The sequence below is a fragment of the Anolis sagrei genome, chromosome Y (assembly GCF_037176765.1).
Source record: "Anolis sagrei isolate rAnoSag1 chromosome Y, rAnoSag1.mat, whole genome shotgun sequence".
NCBI lineage: Eukaryota > Metazoa > Chordata > Lepidosauria > Squamata > Dactyloidae > Anolis > Anolis sagrei.
Window position 1 is genome coordinate 16,171,054 of NC_090035.1, and position 22,674 is coordinate 16,193,727.

At 45.5% G+C, this 22,674-nt stretch overlaps 1 protein-coding gene across 2 annotated transcripts; it reads right to left on the reverse strand.

Annotated features, from left to right (window-relative positions):
* Positions 1-1,544: 1,544 nt before the first annotated feature.
* LDAF1 (lipid droplet assembly factor 1) lies at positions 1,545-21,322 on the reverse strand. 2 transcript variants are annotated; one of them, XM_067462163.1, is made up of 5 exons: positions 21,224-21,322; positions 12,764-12,903; positions 6,841-7,009; positions 4,321-4,459; positions 1,545-2,317 (listed from the first exon to the last, which is right to left on the reverse strand). In XM_067462163.1, exons 2-5 carry the CDS (start codon positions 12,833-12,835, stop codon positions 2,224-2,226), a joined length of 474 nt encoding a protein of 157 aa, XP_067318264.1. In that variant the 5' UTR covers positions 12,836-12,903; positions 21,224-21,322; the 3' UTR covers positions 1,545-2,223. The 2 variants fall into 2 exon arrangements, with proteins under 2 accessions (XP_067318264.1, XP_067318263.1); XM_067462162.1 differs by having other exon boundaries at positions 1,545-2,320.
* Positions 21,323-22,674: the final 1,352 nt, after the last annotated feature.

The following is a 22,674-nucleotide window of genomic DNA, read 5'->3' on the forward strand; positions in this document are numbered from 1 at the left end:
TTGCGGCCTCACCATTACTATACCGTAGTAATGAAGCCCTCTTATAGTGCCGAGGCTTATTAAATATGGTTTTCTGTCGGCAAGCAGATGGCAACTACTGGATGGTATATGTTCTGTATCAGAAACTAGAGTTGATGTGGTCCATCCAATGCAATTTTCTGAATCAGTACCCCAAATAACCAAACCGAATCTAAAGTTGACCAAAAACCGATTCGTAACCCTTTTGGTACTAATGTTGGAGGATGGTCCCTGGTCAAAGTGGTCCTTTGTCAAGTAGTTCCTGGTCAAGTGGTCCTTGATAAAAAAAAAGTTGGGAACCACTGCTCTAGAAGGATCTAGGGCAGGGGTCAGGAACCTTCGGCCCTCCAGGTGTGGTGGACTTCAACTCCCACAATTCCTTGAGGCTCGGCATTCGCCCCAAAGGCTTACCTTGGCCTCAAGGAATTGTGGGAGTTGAAGTCCACCACACCTGGAGGGCCGAAGGTTCCCCATGCCTGATCTAGGGGATGAACTGCACAGGTAACCCACTGTGTAACCATTGGTGCGGGTCACAGAGATTACAAAGAAGAACCCAACTCTGCAATCTTCCCTAATAGTCTTCCTTGGAGGGTGGTGGACCCTTCCTTGTTGGTTTTAAAACAAAACAGGATTTTTAAAAGCAATGGATTTCCTCTGCTGTACTGAAGTTGCTGTTTTTTCCCATGAACTCTGCTACACAAGAGTAAAATTTAGGTTTTATATTCCTTCTACTGGTATTGCTCTTTTTGGAATACAGAAAGGAGTATCTTCTGCTCATCTGCACAAATCGTCAAGCCATAACAAACATCCGTTCTAGTGGTTTGTGTGATCTGAGTGAAGAGTTGTGGCTCTTTAGAAATATCTGGACTGCAATCCCTACAATTCTTCACCATTTGCTGGATCTGTTTGGGCTGCTGGGATATGTAGGCCAAAAACATCTGGAAGGCCACATTCCTCAGCCCTTTAGGTGGGTATATTGCCTTTTGTGGAAGCAGGTGATCTCTTGCATAGATAGGTGGAGCTGAGATTACCAACACAAGACACTCTCTCATATCAAGTGTGGTGCTACAAACCAAACTTTAAAAATAACCATCAGATTGCTGTGAGTTTTCCAGGGCTGTATGGCCATGTTCTAGCAGCATTCTCTCCTGATGTTTCACCCACATCTATGGCAGGCATCCTTAGAGGTTGAGAGGTCTGTTGGAAAATAGGCGGGTTTATATATCTGGGGTTATATAAGTGGGGTTTATATATCTGTAAAATGTCAAGGGTGGGATAAAGAATTCTCTGTTGGAGGCAAATGTGAATGTTGCAACTGGCCACCTTGCAGCTTCAAAGCCTGGCTGCTTCCTACCTGGGAGGATCCTACCATAGATGTGGGTGAAACGTCAGGAGAGAATGCTTCTGGAATATGGCCATACAATCCGGAAAACACACAGCAACCCAGTGAATCTGACCATGAAAGGCTTCAACAACACATTAAAGAATCATCTATTTATTGATTGAATGAGTCAGAAGCGAGTTAATAAGCCAGAAGCTTTTTTTATTATCTGACAACAACATTATAAGTTGAAGCAAGGCAATAATATAATAATGTTATTATTTAAAAAAAATGTTTTGATGGTGTTGAAACACCTGGCACAAAATATATGTATTCACACAGATAAAATAAGGCACAATATTGAACCAGTTAGTATTTTGCAGAGCGCACAAACTCACAATACCACAAAAAGGAAAAAAAGTTAGGCTTATCATTTCTGAATAATTTAAAACACAGAACAAAAGTGCTTAAGCTATTTTTTTAAAAAAGGTCCACATTCATAAAAGAGGCAGTCTTTTTTCTACTTATTGTATGTTAAAAGCTCCATTTTCTGTTACAATATAAGAAAACTTAAGGCTTGGATTTAAGTTTCCACAATTGGAAAAGTATGGTTACCTGCACAATTGAGTTTTAATTCCTGCCAGGTATAAGACTTTCCAACTCTCAGGTTTAACAAGCTGTAAAACCAGCAGACATGGATGTACCCTAAATGGATAAGAGTTACTCACACTTTTAATGAGGGTCCAGTCATTATAAACATTGCCAGGAGGGAAAAATCGCCCTCCGGTTCCTATAAGCGCTAAACCAAGCCTTTACCATTCTAAATGTTTTGAAAATGTAACAATGCTCTGGATGTTTTTCAAGAACAGACTCCAAGCTTCAATTTATTCACTCTTCTTATTAGCTGCATCTTGGTCTAAGTCAGGAGGACTGCTTGGTAAGAAAGCGCTTCCGTTCGTGATTTCTTTTTTTGACAGGCTGCTGCAAGACAGGCAAAAAAGAAAAGATTTCTGATTTTACGGCACACAAAAATCCAAGTCATGTTAGGTTAGCATGCCTATTACCCAGACTTTCCAAAAGACTCCTCATTACAGCCTATTTCTCTCAGGTATCACAGTCCACAGAGCTTCTCAAAGCTTTTCCACAGCAGCTTATGTATTTTGGCTTGAAGCGATGGGTAATAATGGCATTTTAGCAGTACTATTATTATTTTTTAATTCTTACACATGGCATGTTAGGCATAAATTTGCCTTAGGTTTCAACTGCATCAGAATGGTTGTCAGACCCTATTGATTGTCTTGGCATAAATGTTCTTATGGGCGAAACACAAAAGAGTTTCCTGAAGGAGGTTAGGGTACATCTGAACCAACGTCACATTATTCTAGTGCAAAGGACCGATACGAAAATGGACTGTTAAGAGGTTGCCGGCTTGTGGTTTGGCAGATGTAGTGTTTACTAGATAATTAAACCCCAGGCCCCCCTCTGCTTTGAGAGCAAAAAACGATATTAAATGAAGAAATGCTGCTGCAATAATCTATACACAAAATAAAAGTGAAAATATGTATGTGTGTATGTGGCTGGGATGTCCACTTACACAGACAGCTCCACAAACAGCTATAGCTCCCACTATTCAGAAGACCAATGGTCCTTCCTCCAATGTCATTGCAGGATATAGAGTGCTGTAAACATGTCCAAGAGCCCTGTCAATGTCCTCCACAAACACCACACTGCCCACCACCCAAGTAAAAGCTTTCAAACAGGGACAATTTCATCCTAGATTTGTTTTTTCTCCACCATCCCAGTGTTTTTCTCCACCATCCCAGTGTTTCTGACTTTCTCCATTGGTGTGGAATTTGCATGACCCCACCCACTGCCTCTCCCATAACTCTTTCCTATTATTTTCTATGTCAAACGCAAACAGAGGAATTGATCAGCAACTGAACATATAGAGAGTTTTGGGGAGAATTCATCTTGATTTATAGGAGTTGTCGGTCCTGGGATGTATAGTTCACCTGCAATCTAAGAGCACCCTGAACTCCACCAACGATGGACCTGGAACTAATCTGGCACACAGAACCCCCATGACCAACAAAAAATACTGGAGGTTTTTGGAGGGATTTATAGGAGTTGTAGTTAACCTACATCTAGAGTGTTCTATGAACCTAAACAATGATGGCTCTGGACCAAACTTGGTATGTATACCCAATATGCCCATATTTGAAAACTCGTGGGTTTTGAGGGGAATTGGCCTGGACATTTTGGAGTTGTAGGTACAGGGATTTATTGTTCACCTGCACTCTGAATTCCACCAAAGATGGAATTGGACGAAACTTGGCACACAGAGCCCCCATGATCAGCAAAAACACTGGAGGTCTTTGGAGAAAATTCACCTTGATTTGGGAGAGTTGTAGTTCACCTACATCCAAAGGGCACTGTGAACCCAAACACGGATGGATGTGGACCAAACTTGGTACACATACCTGATATGCTGAAATTTGATTACTGGAGAGGGGCTTGTGGGGAATGGACCTTCCTTTTATAGGAGTTGTAGTTCATCCAGAACCAGAGAAACTGTGACCTGCACCGATGATGGACCTGGACCAAACTTGGGACACAGTTAATGACTAACTCAATCTACTGGAGGGGTTTGAAGGGACTGACTCACCATGGTGGGAGTTGTAGTTTACTTCCTGTATAAATATTGTTATTAGTTACTGTTGGGATACCTTTGATTTATGATGACCCTATGAATGACAGATCCTAATAATCAGACCTGCTCAAGTCTTGCAAACCCGGTCCACAGTCTATCCACCTGGACCTAATCCTGCCTTCTAAATGCCCTCCCTCCCCAGCAACTTCTATTTGAACTACTCATCTGAATGATGAAAACAACAACAATAGTGCAGGTCTAATGAAATTACAGTCACTACTGAAGAAGGTGGGAAGATCAATTTATTGTCACCCCATTTCTTAATACTCACTTTGGAACGGGCCAGTAATTCAGCAGAGTTGTAAGAGACATGTAGCAAACACTCAGTACCCCAGACACTGCAAGGGACAGCATTCCCAATCCGCCAAGCACACAAAACAGGGTGACACCTCCCAGCGAGATTAAAAGCCCTACAAAAAGCAAGAAACAGTTGGTTCTACATGTTCAGTTTTCAACATTTAGATTTTGTAGGTTTTGAAATTGTTTGGTTTTTTTAAAGGCTGTCAGCTGCTTTGGGTCTTGGTCCAAAAAGAAAATGAATTAACACCAGCAACAGCCTTAAGACACTACCCCACTGACGGTCAGGATCACGAGTCATGCCATGCTTTCCTTTTATCTTTTTCGATTCTTGTATCTGTATTGTATAATTGGATTATGGAGCTTGTTATGGTTTTTAACCATATTTGTATGTTTATTTATTTTGTGTCAAAAGCATTGCATAAATAAATAAGTTTAAAACTGATAAAATAAAGGGATCACAAGCAACTAAATAGTCTTAGGCCAAAAACGGCCAACAGCGAATGCATTGTCTGCAGCTTTAAACAGTTCTTCCTCTGTGCATGAGGCAGGGCATTGTGGGCAAGCATACAGATGCTGGGTTGTTTGTTCTGCTCCACAGTCAAACAAGGTGGAGGATACTTCTAGGTTGTGCCATTTTGCCAGATTATCTTTTGATCTGCCCACTCCACTTCTGAGTCTGTTCAGGGATTTCCAAGTTAACCATTCTTGGTTTGCCCCTGGAGGAAGACCAGTTAGAAAAGCCTGATTTTGCTGCCCACAGGGATATTCTTGCTGTTGTTGGAGGGACATTTAGAAGACTGGTGGTTCCCATGAAACTTTTCCTTGATTTAAGTCTACTAGAGGAGACTGATAGCTATGCAGTGGGTGGCTTTCACAGTGTTCAACCTTATTTCTCTCGCAACTGGCAGAAATTTTCAGTTGCACATCAGAGGGAGCAATGGCAGCTAACTTATAGAGCCTACCAACTGGTATACGTATGAGACATTCTGTGTTTATTCTACACGTCTCATCCAGTGCCATATTTATCTGCTTTGTGGGCAGATTTATGCCAGACAAGATAGGCATTTTTTACTGCATTTATATACCACTTTTCTCCCCCTGAGTGACTTAAAGCAGATTCCAACACAATAATGGCAAAATTGAATGCTGTACACACATGTGAAAACCAAGACATATAACTAGATAATGACTTATAATTATAAATTAAAAACCTAACCATATTAAACGTAAAACATAGAGTGACATTTGAACATAAACATAAAACACTGACAATACAATAACATTGTTATTAAAACCGACTCATGAAAAAACACAATTTAAAAACAGTTATTAAAATCACCATCTGTATATTGCTCCACTATTTGTATACTGGAGATTCTGATGTATGCCATATTCTGTCATCAGCTTAGATTTGTTTATTGTGGAGGGATAAACAAGGTGCTTGTTTATAAAGCTACTGTCCTTCCAACCCTGCTATATGCCTGCGAAACGTGGACTATCTATAGACGTCACACTCAACTCCTGGAACAATTCCACCAGTGCTGCCTCTGAAAAATTCTGAAAATCTCCTGGGAAGACAGGCAGAGAAATGTCAGTGTATTGGAAGAAGCAAAAACAACCACCATTGAAGTGATGTTCCTATGCCATCAACTCTGAACTGGCCATGTTGTCTGAATGCCCGATCACTGTTATTCTACAGTTATTCTACTCCCAACTCAAGATTGGAAAACAGAATGTTGGTGGACAGGAAAAAAGATTTAAATATGTGCTTAAAGCCAACATTAAAAACTGTGGCATAGACACCGAGAACTGAGAAGCCCTGGCCCTCGAGCTCTCTAACTGGAGGTCAGCTGTGACCAGCAGTGTTGTGGAATTTGAAGAGGCACAAAAAGGAGGACAAAGGGGAGAAATATACCAAGAGGAAGGCACGTCAAGGCAACCCTGACTGGGACTGCCTTCCACCTGGAAACCGATGTCCTCACGGTGGAAGAACATGCAGGTCAAGAATAGAGCTCCACAATCACCTGCATATTCACCACCAAGACACAACACTTGGAAGGCCATCATACTCGGACAATGAGGGATCGCCTAAGTAAGAAAATTAGTAAGTAAAAGTTTATGGCCAGGTGAATAGAGATTGAAAACTACAGCCAGAAACTGCCAAGGTTGTTATTATGAGAAAAAGATTTGAAGGGGCAAGAGGAATGACTTTTAGGATTTTCTGATAAATTGAGGAATCAAGCTAGAACTCTCACAAAGAATGGATATTCTATTAATTGACAAATGGGCTTGTGAAGTAATCACAGCATTGCAAGTGCTGGGCTGTTGGACTGGGCCTTAGGAGATAAAAGTTGTGATCACCGACAGCCTATTTTCCTGCAGGTTTTTAAAAAGGTAACAGAGAAGTATGGCGAGAAGCGAAAACATTGTCTCGCACTAAAGAAATGCTGTTAGTAACCAGAAAACCAATTTGGGGGAAAGCAAGCCATACCTTCCATGAGAATCACTCCAACGCAGGCAGTCACAGCTGTGACAGCAACAAAAAGCAAAAAGAAGGCGATAGGAATTGCGGAGGCTGCCATGAAGATCAGCAGGGACAGGGCGACAAAAGGGTGGTCATCTAAGTATCGTCCAACTCGGGAATTCATAAAGGCAACAACCTAGGATTCAAATGAAAGGGAAAAAAGATGCTTTTGAAAAAAGTACTCAATTTCGGGAGTGTTATTCCACAGAAAATTAAATTAGAATCATAGAATCATAAGGTTGGAAGAGACCTCATGGGCCATTCAGCCCAACCCCTGGCCAAGAAGCAGGAAAATCGGATTCAAAGCACCCCCGACAAATGGCCATCCCGCCTTCGCTTAAAAGCCACCAAACAAGGAACCTCCACCACACTCCAGGGCAGAGTGTTCACTGCTGAACAACTCTCACAGTCAAGAAGTTCTTCCTCATGTTCAGGTAGAATCTCCTTTCCTGTAGTTTGAAGCCATTGCTCCATTGCGTCCTAGTCTCCAGGGCAGCAGAAAACAAGCCTGCTCCCTCATCCTATGACTTCCCCTCACCTCTTGATCCATGGCCCTCATCATGTCTCCTCTCAACCTTCTCTTCTTCAGGCTAAGCATGCCCAGCTCTTTAAGCTGCTCCTCATAGGACTTGTTCTCCAGACCTTTGATCATTTGAGTCACCCTCTGCTAGACGCATTCCAGCTTGTCAACATCTTCCTTCAATTGCAGTGCCCAGAATGGGACACAGTGTGATTCCAGGTGTGGTCTGACCAAGGCAGAATAGAGGGGGAGCATGACTTCCCTGGAGCTAGGCACTGGATGCCAAAATCCCATGGCTTTTTTCCCCGTTACATGACATTGTTGGCTCATGTTTAACTTGTTGTCCACGAGGACAACTTGCTTTCACAACTTGCTTTCACATGTAATTATGCTATTGCTGGGGTTATAGTAGGTTAACCACGTTAGCATATCTCAGTAGTGTCTAGTACAGGCATGGGGAAACTTGGGCCCGTCAGGTGTTTTGGACTTCAACTCCCACAATTCCTAACAGCCTTGGGTCCTTTCCTTTTCCCCCTCAGCCGTTTAAGCAGCTGAGGGGGAAAATGGAAGGACCTGCAGCTGTTAGGAATTGTGAGACTTGAAGTCCAAAACACCTGACGGGCCCCTAGTTTGCCCATGCCTGTTCTAGTAGGACGTGAAAGATGAGTTCTTTCTGAAATAAGCTTTCAGCTGGATGGAGTATTGCACTAATCATCCAGTCATGCTAACTGATCCTCTCAAGTATGAACGTCTCTCTGCTGGAGTAGTTTTTTTGTTAAATAAAGGAACAAAACATAACAAATGTTACTTTGCATATCGCTGAAGACCTATTCCTTTGATAAGTGTATTAAAGCAAAGGTTATTTTGTTTACAAAAAGAGATGAGATCCAATAAAATAGAAGAGACAAAGAGCTAACATTGAAGGGATCATTTGCAGGCTTCCGCTGAAGGTGAAAACAACAACCAAGTGTAACTTGGAGGTCAAGCTTATCATCCCATGGCAGGGTGCTTTAATAATGCAGCAAGACTATCCTATTAAGTGTAGCATTGGTCAAAATAGGAGACCTCGAATTCGGCTTAATTCGGACCGCTTATCTAAATTGACTATTCCCAATCGGTCTCCTAAGGTAAATTGGTGTAACCAGGTGAGCGGGCCCTCTGGCTTGAAGGTGGTGTTGTTGAACGCCAGATCTGTCAACGGAAAAACAACTTGGATCCAGGATTTAATCCTGGAGGAGCGGGCAGATCTGGCGTGCATCACGGAGACCTGGCTGGATGAAGCGGGGGGCGTAAACCTCTCCCAGCTCTGTCCTCCAGGTTTCTCCGTGCAACACCAACCAAGAGCCGGAGGACGGGGAGGCGGTGTCGCAGTGGTCTATAGAGATTCCATCCATCTAACCAGGAGCCCCATCCCGCAGACCACAAACTTTGAATGCGTCCACCTGAGGGTGGGTGACCGGGACAGAATAGGGATTCTGCTAGTGTACCGTCCACCTCGCTGCACTACAGTCTCCCTACCTGAGCTAGCGGGGGTGGTCTCGAGCCTGGCGGTGGAGTCCCAACGGCTTCTTGTGCTGGGGGACTTCAACATCCACGCCGAGGCAACCCTCACAGGTGCGGCTCAGGACTTCATGTCCGCCATGGCAACCATGGGGCTGTCCCAACGAATAACTGGCCCCACCCACTGTGCTGGACACACATTGGACTTGGTTTTCTGCCAGGGATGGGAGCAGGGTGGCGGTGTGGAGGAGCTGTCTATCTCTCCGTTGCCATGGACCGACCACTTCCTGATTAGATTTAGGCTTACTGCGCCCCCTAACCTCCGCAAGGGTGGAGGACCCATTAGGATGGTCCGCCCCAGGAGGCTAATGGATCCGAGTGGATTCCTGACGGCTCTTGGGGAGTTTCCCGCCACCGCGGTAGGTGATCATGTCGAGGCCTTGGTCGCTCTCTGGAACGGGGAGATGACCAGGGCTATTGACAAGATCGCTCCGGAACGTCCCCTCTCAAGTAACCGAGCTAAACCAGCTCCTTGGTTTACTGAGGAGCTGGCAGCGATGAAGCGAAGGAAGAGGGTTCTAGAGAGCGTGTGGCGCTCGGACCCAAGCGAGTCAAACCGAACACGGTTTGTGTCCTTTTTAAGGGCATATGCCGCGGCAATAAAAGCCGCAAAGAAAACTTTCTTTGCGGCCACTATTGCGTCTGCAAAAAACCGTCCGGCGGAGTTGTTCCGGGTTGTCAGAGGTCTTTTAACTCCCCCTATTTCAGGTGGGAGCCATGACAATTCGGCAGCGCGCTGTGAAGCATTTGCTCGGTTCTTTGCAGACAAAGTCGCTTTGATCCGCTCTGGGCTGGACGCCACATTAGATGCAGTCTCTGTGGATGTGACACAAGCACCTGCTTGTCCGGTTTTGTTGGATTCTTTTCAGTTTGTGAAACCCGAGGATGTGGACAAGATACTTGGAGGAATGAGACCCACCACGTCCATCCTAGACCCCTGCCCATCCTGGCTTCTAAAGGAGGCCAGAGGGGGATTGGCCGAGTGGGTAACGGTGGTGGTTAATGCCTCCCTTCGGGAAGGCAAGATTCCAGCGAGCCTAAAACAGGCTGTTGTAAAGCCGCTGTTGAAGAAACCATCACTTGACCCCACTAAATTGGACAACTTTCGGCCTGTTTCCAATCTTCCCTTCTTGGGCAAAGTCATGGAAAGCGTGGTGGCCTCACAACTCCAGGTATTCTTGAGAGACACGGATTATCTGGATCCGGCACAGTCTGGTTTCAGACCGGGGCATGGTACCGAGACGGTCTTGGTCGCCTTAGTGGATGATCTGCGCTGGGAGCTAGACAGGGGGAGTGTGTCCCTGTTGGTGCTCCTGGACCTCTCAGCGGCCTTCGATACCGTCGACCACGGTATTCTTCTGGGGCGCCTTGCAGAGATGGGTCTTGGGGGCACTGCTCTGCAGTGGCTCCGGTCATTTCTGGAGGGTCGTACTCAGAAGGTGTTGCTGGGGGACTCCTGTTCAACGCCACGGCCGTTGACCTGTGGCGTTCCTCAGGGTTCCATCTTGTCCCCCTTGCTGTTTAACATCTACATGAAGCCGCTGGGTGAGATCATCCGGAGTTTCGGGGTGCGGTGTCACCTGTACGCAGATGACGTCCAACTCTGTCACTCCTTCCCACCTGCTACTAAGGAGGCCGTCGAAGTCCTGAACCGGTGCCTGGCCGCTGTAATGGTCTGGATGAGGGCGAACAAACTGAAACTAAATCCAGACAAGACAGAGGTACTCCTGGTCAGTCGCAAGGCCGAACAGGGTATAGGGTTACAGCCTGTGCTGGACGGGGTCGCACTCCCCTTGAAGGCGCAGGTTCGCAGCTTGGGTGTGACCCTGGACTCATCGCTGAGCCTGGAGCCTCAGGTTTCAGCGGTGACCAGGGGAGCATTTGCACAGCTTCGGCTCGTGCGCCAGCTGCGCCCGTATCTTGGGAAGTCTGACTTGGCCACGGTGGTACACGCTTTGGTCACATCCCGCCTCGACTACTGCAACGCTCTCTACGTGGGGCTGCCCTTGAAGACGGCCCGGAAGCTTCAGCTAGTCCAACGCGCGGCAGCCATGTTGTTAACGGGAGCAGGACGCAGAGAGCATACAACGCCCCTGCTGTCCCAGCTCCACTGGCTGCCGATTTGCTACCGGGCCCAATTCAAGGTGCTGGTGTTATCCTACAAAGCCCTAAACGGTTCCGGCCCAAAATACCTTGCAGACTGCATCTCGGCCTACGAGCCCACGAGGGCCTTGAGATCATCCGGGGAGGCCCTTCTCTCGGTCCCGCCTGCCTCACAGGCACGCCTGGCGGGGACGAGGGAGCGGGCCTTCTCGGTGGTGGCCCCCCGGTTGTGGAACACCCTCCCTGCTGAAGTTAGACAGGCGCCCTCCTTGTTGGCCTTTCGTAAGGGCCTGAAAACATGGCTCTTCGAGCAGGCCTTCAACTGAGTGTATCATGGAGTGACACTGGAATGAACTAGGACTACGAATTTTGGCTATGACCCCAGGACTTGACGAAGCGGATTTTTAGTATAAGTATATGTTGGTTTGTATTGTCGTGATTCATTGTACACTGTCTTTCGTTGTTGCTGTTCACCGCCCCGAGTCGCCCTCGGGCTGAGAGGGGCGGTCAATAAATGCAAGAAATAAATAAATAAATAAATAAAATAAAATCAGTATCTGTATAGCTATGCAGTAAGAAAGTGGAGAGGCATTACAAAGAAGGTGATTATTAACCTTCCTAATGCCACGACCCCTTAATACAGTTCCTCACGTTGTGGTGACCCCCAACCATAAAATTATTTTCTTATTTGTCATTTGGGAGTGGTAGTTGCTGGAATTTATAGTTCACCTACAATCAACCATCACATTTAGTGACTATCCACTGACATACATGCCCTTCATACTCAACCTGGGGATTAGAACCACTGGGGAGGGTCACAAGGAGGGGGGTGTCTTAGGAATCAGATCTATCAGTGTTTGAATCCACAGTGCTCTCTGGATGTAAGTGGACTACAACTCCAAAACTCAAGATCAATGCCTACCAAACCCTTTCAGTAATTTCTGTTGGTCATGGGAGCTCTATAAATCCCAGCAACTACAACTCCCAGATATCAAAGTCTATTTTCCCCAAACTCCACCAGTGTTCACATTTGGGTATATTGAGTATTTGTGCCAAGTTTGGTCCAGATCCATCATTGTTTGAGTCTACAATGCTCTCTGGATGTAGGTGAACTACAACTCCAAAACTCAAGGTCAATGCACACCAAACCCTTCCAGTATTTTCTGTTGGTCATGGGAGTTCTGTGTGCCAAGTTTGGATCAATTCCATCATTGGTGGAGTTTAGAATGCTCTTTGATTGTAGGTGAACTATAAATCCCAGCAATGACAACTCACAAATGACAAAACAACCCTGCCCCCCAAACCCCACCAATATTCAAATTTGGTGCATCAGGTATTTCTGCCAAATTTGGTCCAGTGAATCCAAATACATCCTGCGTACCAGTTATGAAGAAGTTACAGAAATAATTTTATGGTTGGGGATCACCACAACATGAGGAACTATATTAAGGGCAATTGGGTGTCTTTTCAATGGCCAGAAGAGAACCCCAAGACAACTCCTAAATTGCAAAAACATCTTGAAGTGCCAGATAGACAGCTGGAAAAGGAGTGGTTCAGATGGCATAGTGAGTGAGCAAGGTCTCTTTGTCATCTGTGAGCAACTGAAAGTGTTATGATTTTTTTTTGGGTGGGGAGGGGAGTCAGTTCCATGACAGAAGGGAAGAAAAGCACACCATGGTAACAATTATGAAGAAATCCGTAACTCACGTGAGGGTTGCTGTGAACACTTTCCATCATGGAGTTCCATCGTTTCTGGAGTTCCTTAATTTCTTTTGACATAGTGGAATTTTTAGTTCACGTCTGGGGTCTTCTTATGAACAACTTAGTGCATTCTTAAAGCAAGGAACCTTTCAGGGAAAAAAAGGAAAAAATTCCATTGTCATCTCAATTAAGTATTTGGAAAGAAAAATAATTTTTTTACTAATAGTTCACCATTTAGAAAACACAACAACTGCAGGCAATAATATAGTAACTACTGTTTACTTGACTATGAAACAAGGTAAGAGTAGCAGCACAATGGTTAATTGTAAGGTATATCTCCTTATATGTGAAGGGTCCCAATCCATCATATGCCCTGCATGAAAAGAGATGTGCTTCCATCTGCACAAAGCCTCCATTTGGGTTTCTTTAGTTCCCCCTTCCTGCTATGGTCCTCTCACAGCCTCCTTCCCATATCATTCCAGAGAATGCATCAATCTTTGAAAGTGGGTTTTCAGGGATGATATAGGGTTCAGTGGAAAGAAAGAGACAGGAAAGCCTAACTGCACAATCTTCTCTAGTTTTCAGAATAATGTGCATATGATTTGCAAGATAGTCTATTTGAGCATCATTCCCCTGCTAGAGCTCCTCTAGATCTTTGACTAGAAGAGGTTCACATTAAATAATCTGATTACCTGATTAACAAGGAGCAACTGTTTTAGTCGGTGTTTTTCACTGACTAATTCAACAGGTCATTCAACTAATCCCTAATCTTAATCCCCATTATAATGATATTAGTCACACAACACCATTATCGGATAAACAGAAGTCAATGTGTAGATTATGTGTGATCTTGGATGCTAAATGGATGTACTTCGATGAAAGACCACCAATGAATACCAGGTGTTATAGGCTACATTTTAGAGCAGGGGTTCTCAAATATTTTCAGCTGCAGAGCCCTTTTTGAAACAAAACTTTCTTACGGAGCCCCAATAAATGTTTACATATTATATTAAATATTATATATAACGTGTATGTGTGTGCATATATATATATATATAAAGGTAAAGGTTTGCCCTGACATTAAGTCTAGTCGTGTCTGACTCTGAGAGATACACTGATACACTGATACACTGACTGCATAGGGAAGCTGATGAGGAAACATGCATACACAGATACACCCTATACACAAATAGAGAATGACAATCTTTCTATCAACAAAGCTTTCCATTTTTGTTCACAGATCAATGTTTCCCTTTTTGTTTGCAGACAGCCCTCTTGATGAGGTTTTAACCATGTTAACTTTAATCAGTACTAAAAGAAATTAATACCCGTTATTCAGTACAAAAAGAAAGTTACTCTACGATTCTATATGGTGCTTTTACTGCATGGCAGGGGATTCGACTAGATGGTCCTTGGGATCTCTTCCAATTCTATTTATTCTATGATTCTACCCATGAGACAGACAATATAATAAATGTCCCACTTCAGTCTCTGTCTTCCCTCTTCTCTGCTACTTGTTCCTGTTAATCCCTTCTTTATACTTGCCTTGAAGCCACAGGTGAGGTGCAGTCTCATGCAGACAAGTGAACAGTTCGCCAAAGAAGGAATAGATTGCTCAGGACAGAAAACTGGCTGGTTACGAAGGGAGGAACGCCTTCTCCTCCACAAAAATGCAGTGGGTTATTGGAGGAGGTTCCGGACTCTCTGCCCTTCCTCTGGCACCTCCAACAGGCTACTAAAACAAGACTTGCAGACAAAGAACTTTTGCAAATCTGGTTTCTCTACTCTGCAATCTTGCATGCTGCAATTTGGTTGTTTATGTTGTGCAATACCCTTTCAATAATGGATACTGTTTTTAAAATATCTTCAGTGTACTGAATTATAGTACCACTACTCTCACTGACTTGTGTACAGGGAGGATTGCCGATTGCAATCTTTCAGGCAGGATTCTCTTGTCTTTCACTGTTCTATGCCATGCAACAAGGTTCCTTTAGAAATACAGGATGTGAATCATGTATCCAAAATGCTTGGGACCAGAAAAAAAATGCAGTTTGGATCCCCAAATATTGGAAAGGATGTCCCATTAAAGAGGGAGCAAGTTTGTTTTTTGCTGTTATGAAGATGAGGACACAGAGCAATGTATTCGAATGCAAAAGATTCCACCTAAACACAAGGAAGAATCTCCTGGCTGTAAGAGCTGTTCAACAGTGGAACTCTCTGCCTCAGCGTCCAGTGGAGGCACCTTCTTTGGATGGTCATCTGTCAGGGGTGCTTTGATTGTGCTTTTCCTGCATGGAAGAATGGGGTTGAGCTGGTTGGACCTTGTGGTGTCTTCCAACTCTATGATTCTAATTATACAAAACTAAGGTGTTTCTTTAAAAGCTGTGCGCCTAAGGACATATGCTGCGGCAATAGAAGCCACACAGAAATCTTTCTTTGTGGCCAATATTGTGTCTGCAAAGAACTGTCCGGCAGAACTGTTTTGAGTAGTCTGAGGGCCTTCAATACTGTTGACCACGGTATCCTTCTGGGATGCCTCGCAGGTATGGGACTTGGAAGTACTGTTTTGCAGTGGCTCTGGTCCTTCCTGGAGGGTCGGTCACAGAAGGTGTTATTGAGAGACACCTGATTGGCCCCACAACCTTTGTCCTGTGGAGTCCCAGAGGGTTCAGTACTGTCCCCTCTGCTGTTTAGTATCTACATGAAGCTGCTGGGAGAGATAATCTGGAGTTTCGGAATACGTGGATGATGTCCAACTCTGTCACTCCTTTCCATCTGCCACTAAGGAGGCTGTTCAGACGTTGAACCGGTGCGTAGCAGTTGTGTTGGACTGGATAAGAGCAAACAAATTGAAACTGAATCCAGACAAGACAGAGGTCCTCGTGGTCAGTCGAAAGGCCGAACAGGGAAAAGGGTTACGGCCTGTGTTGGATGGGGTTACACCCCCCCTGAAGACTCAGGTTTGCAGTTTGGGAGTGATCTTGGATTCATCACTCAGCCTGGAACCCCAGGTCTTGGCAGTGGCCAGGGGAGCTTTTGCACAATTAAAACTTGTGTGCCATCTGCGCCCATACCTTGGGAAGTCTGACTTGGCCACAGTGGTTCACACTCTTGTTATATGCTGGCTAGATTGCTGTACGTGGGGTTGCCTTTGAAGACTGTTCAGAAGCTGAATCTAGTCCAACAGGCGGCAGCCAGATTGCTCACTGGAGCAGGATACATGAAGCATACCACCCTCCTATTACGTCAGCTCCACTGGCCGCCGGTCTGCTCCCAAGCACAATTCAAAGTGCTGGCTTTAGTCTATAAAACTCTAAACCAGTGGTTCTCAACCTGTGGGTCCCCGGGTGTTTTGGCCTACAACTCCCGGAAATCCCAGCCAGTTTATCAGCTGTTAGGATTTCTGGAAGTTGAAGGCCAAAACATCTGGGGACCCACAGGCTGAGAACCACTGCCCTAAACGATTCTGGTCCAGCTTACCTGTCTGAACGTATCTCCCTCTATGATCTACTTCGGGGTTAAGATCATCAGGGGAGGCCCTGCACTCAATCCTGCCACCTTTGCAGGTATGTTTGGAGGGGATGAAGGACAGGGCCTTCTCGGTGGTGGTCTCCCATCTGTGGAACACACTCCCTAATGATATCAGGTCAGTCCCCTCTCTCCTGTCCTTCAGGAAGAAAATTAAATAATGGCTGTGGGACCAAGCTTTCCAGTTGCAGTCGCAGCAGTAACAATTATAAACAAATTCAGGTGATTAATAATGGATGGATTTTGTATTATGACTCTGGACTTTTTTGAATGGTCTTTCTAACTTTTGATGATGTTTTAATTAATGTTTAAGTATATTTTTATTACTGTTGTTGGCATCTAATGGTTGCCAGTTGTAAGCCCCACTGAGTCCCCCTCCAGGGGTGAGAAGGATGGGATATAAATGTCTGAAATAAATAAATAAATACAAAAAACAATACATAAATAAAAGTGAATTTTGAAGGCTAAAGTTTGGAACAAGTTTATACTGGGGGAGGGGAGTACAATATGTTTCCTGTGGTCCCTAGAAGGCACAGAGGCATTTTGGTGAGAGCTGAGAGCAACTCCTTGGATCCAGGCTACAGAACCCATCAACTGCGACGGATGCAAGGGAAATCATGTGCTCCTGACAAAGCATTTCAAATTTGCGCGTCTAATTTCTCAATTAATGAAAGCAGAACATTTGCTTGGTGTATCTTTCCTTCTGAAAAGCTGCATCCAATTGATAACGGAGTCCATGGCAAATTGTGAATGTCACATAAAAAGAAAATGGACAGTTTTTTAGAAGGCCAGAATTCCAATTTTATCTATATAAATAAAAATGTAATGTTCGTTTGTGGGATTAACATAATTCAAAAACCACTGGACCAATTGACACCACATTTGAACACAATACATCTATTGAGTTTTTATGAGTGACCATCACTCATTAAAACACTGAAAAACACAGCAAAAGACACTTAAAAAGCCAAAAAATTAAAAATACATTACAACGCGCGCGCAAACCCACATATATTTACACAAACACACATAGGAGACAGCAAAGCCTGGAGAAGGCAATTATGTTGGGGAAGGTGGAAGGCAAAAGGAAGAGGGGCCGACCAATTTATTTATTTGTTTATTTATTTGCTGCATTTGTTAACCGCCGCTCTCAGCCCTAGAGCGACTCGCGGCGGTGTACAACATATAAAACCACATTTTACAATAAGCTACAACAACAAAACCAACATATCAATAATACACAATCATCTAATTACACTAAAATAATCCGCTCCGTCTTATCATAGAATCATAACCAAGCTCGTAGTCCATATTCCGTTCCAGTTGTCATTTCCAATTACTATAGCATTCAGTTAAATGCCTTCTCGAACAGCCATGTCTTCAGGCTTTTATGGAAGGACATAAGGGAGGGCGCCTGTCTGATGTCTACAGGGAGGGTGTTCCACAGCCGGGGGGCCACCACCGAGAAGGCCCTATCCCTCGTCCCCGCCAGACGTGCCTGTGAAGCAGGCGGGATCAAGAGAAGGGCCTCCCCAGACGATCTCAAGGTCCTCGTGGGCTCATAGGCCGAGATGCGGTCCGAAAGGTATTTTGGGCCGGAACCGTTTAGGGCTTTGTAGGATAACACCAGCACCTTAAATTGGGCCCGGTAGCAGATCGGCAGCCAGTGGAGCTGGAGCAACAAGGGCGTTGTATGCTCCCTGCGTCCTGCTCCTGTTAGTAACATGGCTGCCGCGCGCTGGACTAGCTGAAGCTTCCGGGCCGTCTTCAAGGGCAGCCCCACGTAGAGAGCGTTGCAGTAGTCAAGGCGGGATGTGACCAGAGCGTGTACCACCGTAGCCAAGTCAGACTTCCCAAGGTACGGGCGCAGCTGGCGCACGAGCCTAAGCTGTGCAAATGCTCCCCTGGTCACCGCTGAAACCTGGGGATCCAGGCTCAACGATGAATCCAGGATCACACCCAAGCTGCGAACCTGCGCCTTCAAGGGGAGTGCGACCCCATCCAGCACAGGCTGTAACCCTATACCCTGCTCGGCCTTGCGACTGACCAGGAGTACCTCTGTCTTGTCTGGATTTAATTTCAGTTTGTTCGCCCTCATCCAGACCATTACAGCGGCCAAGCACCGGTTCAGGACCTCGACAGCCTCCTTAGTAGCAGGTGGAAAGGAGTGACAGAGTTGGACATCATCTGCGTACAGATGACACCGCACCCCGAAACTCCGGATGATCTCACTCAGCGGCTTCATGTAGATGTTAAACAGCATGGGGGACAATATAGAGCCCTGTGGAACCCCACAGGTCAAAGGCTGTGGTGTTGAACAGGAGTCCCCCAATAACACCTTCTGGGTACGGCCCTCCAGAAATGACTGGAGCCACTGCAAAGCAGTGCCCCCAAGACCCATTTCCGCAAGGCGCCCCAGAAGGATACCGTGGTCGACGGTATCGAAGGCCGCTGAGAGGTCCAGGAGCACCAACAGGGACACACTCCCCCTGTCTAGCTCCCGGCGCAGATCATCCACTAAGGCGACCAAGGGAAGATGGATGGATGGCATCCTTGAAGTGACTAGACTGACCTTGAAGGAGCTGGGGGTGGTGACGGCCGACAGGGAGCTCTGGCGTGGGTTGGTCCATGAGGTCACGAAGAGTCGGAGACGACTGAACGAATGAACAACACACACACACACATATATATATACACACACAAAACACATATACACAGACTGGGCCAGAGCAACACCTGGCAGGGGACGGCCAGTCATAGTATAAGAGTGTTGGAAGAGACAACTATCTCCAAATATTTAAACACGTCACTTCTCGGTCTTTTCTCCTATCTTATTTTGGTCTTCTTTTCTCCTATCTTATTTTAATCCTCTGTTTGGGTGAAACCCTTGTGCCGGTAGAACTGAAGACCGACAGGTCAGAAATTCTAATCTGGTGAGAGAACGGATGAGCTCCCTCTGTCAGCTCCAGCTCACCATGCGGGTACCTGAGAGAAACCTCCCACAAGGATGGTAAAACATCAGAACATCTGTGTGTCTCCTGGGCAACGTCCTTGCAGACAGCCAATTCTCTCACACCAGAAGCGACTTGCAGTTTCTCAAGTCACTCCTGTCACCAAATAAATAAATAAATAAATCAGGTCCTCTAATATGGTTGACTTCTCTGGTTACAGTCTGCAGCACTTTTCATGCTCTTTGGTTTGTGTTTGGGCAATGCTGTATTTCAAAAAACAGGGAAATTCTAGACAGGAAAAAAATCAGGGCCAGCTAACACATCCCAACAAAGGTAGGAAGCAGCCAGGCTTTGAAGCTCCAAGGCCATTCCATGCTAATCAAGCTGGCCATTTGGAACATTCACACTTGCTTCAAACAGACGAGAGTTCTTTCTCCCATCCTGGACATTATTCCACAGGCATATAAATCTCACTTGTCTAGTTTCCAACAGACCTCACAACCTCTGAGGATGCCTGCCATAGATTCGGGTGAAACGTCAGCAGGGAATGCTTCTGGGCCAGATAGCCCAGAAAACTCACAGCAACACATCTATTATTCTATTATTCTATCAGAAGTGTGCACTCAGTGCCCAAAGGCCTCCCTCCCTGGACGTTTTCCTTTCGTCCTTAAATAAGAGGGTCAAGTTGCCCTCTTTCTTGTTTTCATTCATTCATTCATTCATTATTTGTATTGTTGAAGGCTTTCATGGCCAGAATCACTGTGTGGTTGTAGGTTTTTCGGGCCATATGGCCATGTTCTAGATAGAAGCATTATTTCCTGACGTTTCTCACACATCTATGGCAGGCATCCTCAGAGGTTGTGAGGTCTATGTATTGTTGAAGGCTTTCATGGCCGGAATCACTGGGTGGTTGTAGGTTTTTTCGGGCCATATGGCCATGTTTTAGAAGCATTCTCTCCTGACGTTTCTCCCACATCTGCGGCAGGCATCCTCAGAGGTTGTGAGGTTTATGTATTGTCGAAGGCTTTCATGGCCGGAATCACTGGGTTGTTGTAGGTTCCTTTGGGATATATGGCCATGTTCTAGAAGCATTCTCTCCTGACGTTTCTCCCACATCTATGGTAGCCATCCTCAGAGGTTGTGAGGTTTATGTATTGCCAAAGGCTTTCATGGCCGGAATCACTGGGTGGTTGTAGGTTTTTTCGGGCTATATGGCCATGTTCGAAGGCTTTCATGGCTGGAATCACTGGGTGGTTGTAGGTTTTTTCGGGTTATATGGCCATGTTCTAGAAGCATTCTCTCCTGATGTTTCTCCCACATCTGTGGCAGGCATCCTCAGAGGTTGTGAGGTTGAAACCTTTGGCAGGCATCCTCAGAGGTTGGGAGGTCTATGTATTGTCAAAGTCTTTCATGGCCGGAATCACTGGGTGGTTGTAGATTTTTTGGGCTATATGGCCATGTTCTAGAAGCATTCTCTCCTGATGTTTCTCCCACATCTATGGCAGGCATCCTCAGAGGTTGGGAGGTCTATGTATTGTCAAAGACTTTCATGGCCGGAATCACTGGATGGTTGTGGATCTTTTGGGCCATATGGACATGTTCTAGAAGCATTCTCTCCTGATGTTTCTCCCACATCTGTGGCAGGCATCCTCAGAGGTTGTGAGGTCTATGTATTGTCAAAAGCTTTCATGGTCGGAATCACTGGGTGGTTGTAGGGTTTTTAGAGCCATAAGGCCATGTTTTAGAAGCATTCTCTCCTGACGTTTCTCCCACATCTATGACAAGCATCCTCAGAGGTTGGGAGGTCTGAAAACATACAACAACCCATTCATTCTTTCTTTCTTCCCCTCCTCCCCGCTTTCCCGCCTCATAAAGTCTTCCCTTGGCCTTGGCATCCTTTTGGGAAGGGGAAAGCCAGAGGGAAAGGAGCCTGCGGCCGCGGCTAGACCCTCCTTCCTTCCTTCCTCCTGGCGAAGGCCTTCCTTACCTGAGCCGAGCCGCGGCTTTGCTTCCCTTTCCCAGCCAGGCTTGAGGAACACAAGGCCGGGCGCCTCCCTCCTCCTCCTCCTCCTCCTCCTCCTCCTCTCTTTCCTTCCGCCTCGCTCCCTCCCTCCCTCCGCCAGGCACTGCTGAGGGAAGAGAGAGTAGAGAAGGCTTTCATGTCTGGAATCACTGGGTTGTTGTAGTTTTTTCGGGCCCAGTTCTAGAAGCATTCTCTTCTGACGTTTCACCTGCATCTATGGCAGGAATCCTCTGAGGTTGTGAGGTCTGATGGAAACTAGGAAAATTGGGTTTATATATCTGTGGAATAATGTCCAGGGTGGGAGAAAGAACTCTTGTCTGCTTGAGGCAAGTCTGAATGTTGCAATTGGTCACCTTGATTAGCATTTGATGGCCTTTCAGTTTTTAGGTGTGGCTTCTTACTGCCTGGGGGAATCCTTTGTTGAGAGGTGATTAGCTGTCCCTGATTGTTTCTTGTCTGGAGTTCCCCTGCGTTTGGGTGTTGTTCTTTGTTTACTGTTATAATTTTAGAGTTTTTTAAAATACTGGCAGCCAGAACGTGTAAAAAAGATCTTGGAGTCCTCGTGGACAACAAGTTAAACATGAGCCAACAATGTGATGTGGCAGCAAAAAAGCCAATGGGATTTTGGCCTGCATCAATATTTATTTACTTTGTGTGTATACCGCAGTTTCTCAGCCCGTAGGCAACTCAACGCGGTTCACAACAAGAGCAAAAAGTCAAAAAGTCAATAGGAGCATAGTGTCTAGATCTAGGGAAGTAATGCTACCCCTCTATTCTGCTCTGGTTAGACCACACCTGGAATATTGTGTCCACCACAATTCAAGAGAGATATTGACAAGCTGGAATGTGTCCAGAGGAGGGCGACTAAAATGATCAAGGGTCTGGAGAACAAGCCCTATGAGGAGCGGCTTAAGGAGCTGGGCATGTTTAGCCTGAAGAAGAGAAGGCTGAGAGGAGATATGATAGGCATGTATAAATATGTGAGAGGAAGCTACAGGGAGGAGGCAGCAAGCTTCTTTTCTGCTTCCTTGGAGACTAGGACGCGGAACAATGGCTTCAAACTACAAGAGAGGAGATTCCATCTGAACACGAGGAAGAACTTCCTGACTGTGAGAGCCTTTCAGCAGTGGAACTCTCTGCCCCGGAGTGTGGTGGAGGCTCCTTCTTTGGAAGCTTTTAAACAGAGGCTGGATGGCCATCTGTCAGGGGTGATTTGAATGCAATATTCCTGCTTCTTGGCAGGGGGTTGGACTGGATGGCCCATGAGGTCTCTTCCAACTCTTTGTTTCTATGATTCTATGAATCATAGACCTGTCAGCGGCTTATGATACTGTGAACCACCGCCTACTCCTGAGTAAAATCTATAATATCACAAAGGGCTACCACCTCACCCGCCTCATAGGAAACCTGCTACA

Coding starts and splice junctions, on each gene's coding strand:
- LDAF1 (XM_067462162.1), bottom strand. CDS start 12,835: ATGTCAAAAGAAATTAAGGAACTCCAGAAACGATGGAACTCCATGATG. Junction 7,010..12,763: donor GTGTTCACAGCAACCCTCAC/GTGAGTTACGGA, acceptor TTTGAATCCTAG/GTTGTTGCCTTTATGAATTC. Junction 4,460..6,840: donor TGGAGTGATTCTCATGGAAG/GTATGGCTTGCT, acceptor TGCTTTTTGTAG/GGCTTTTAATCTCGCTGGGA.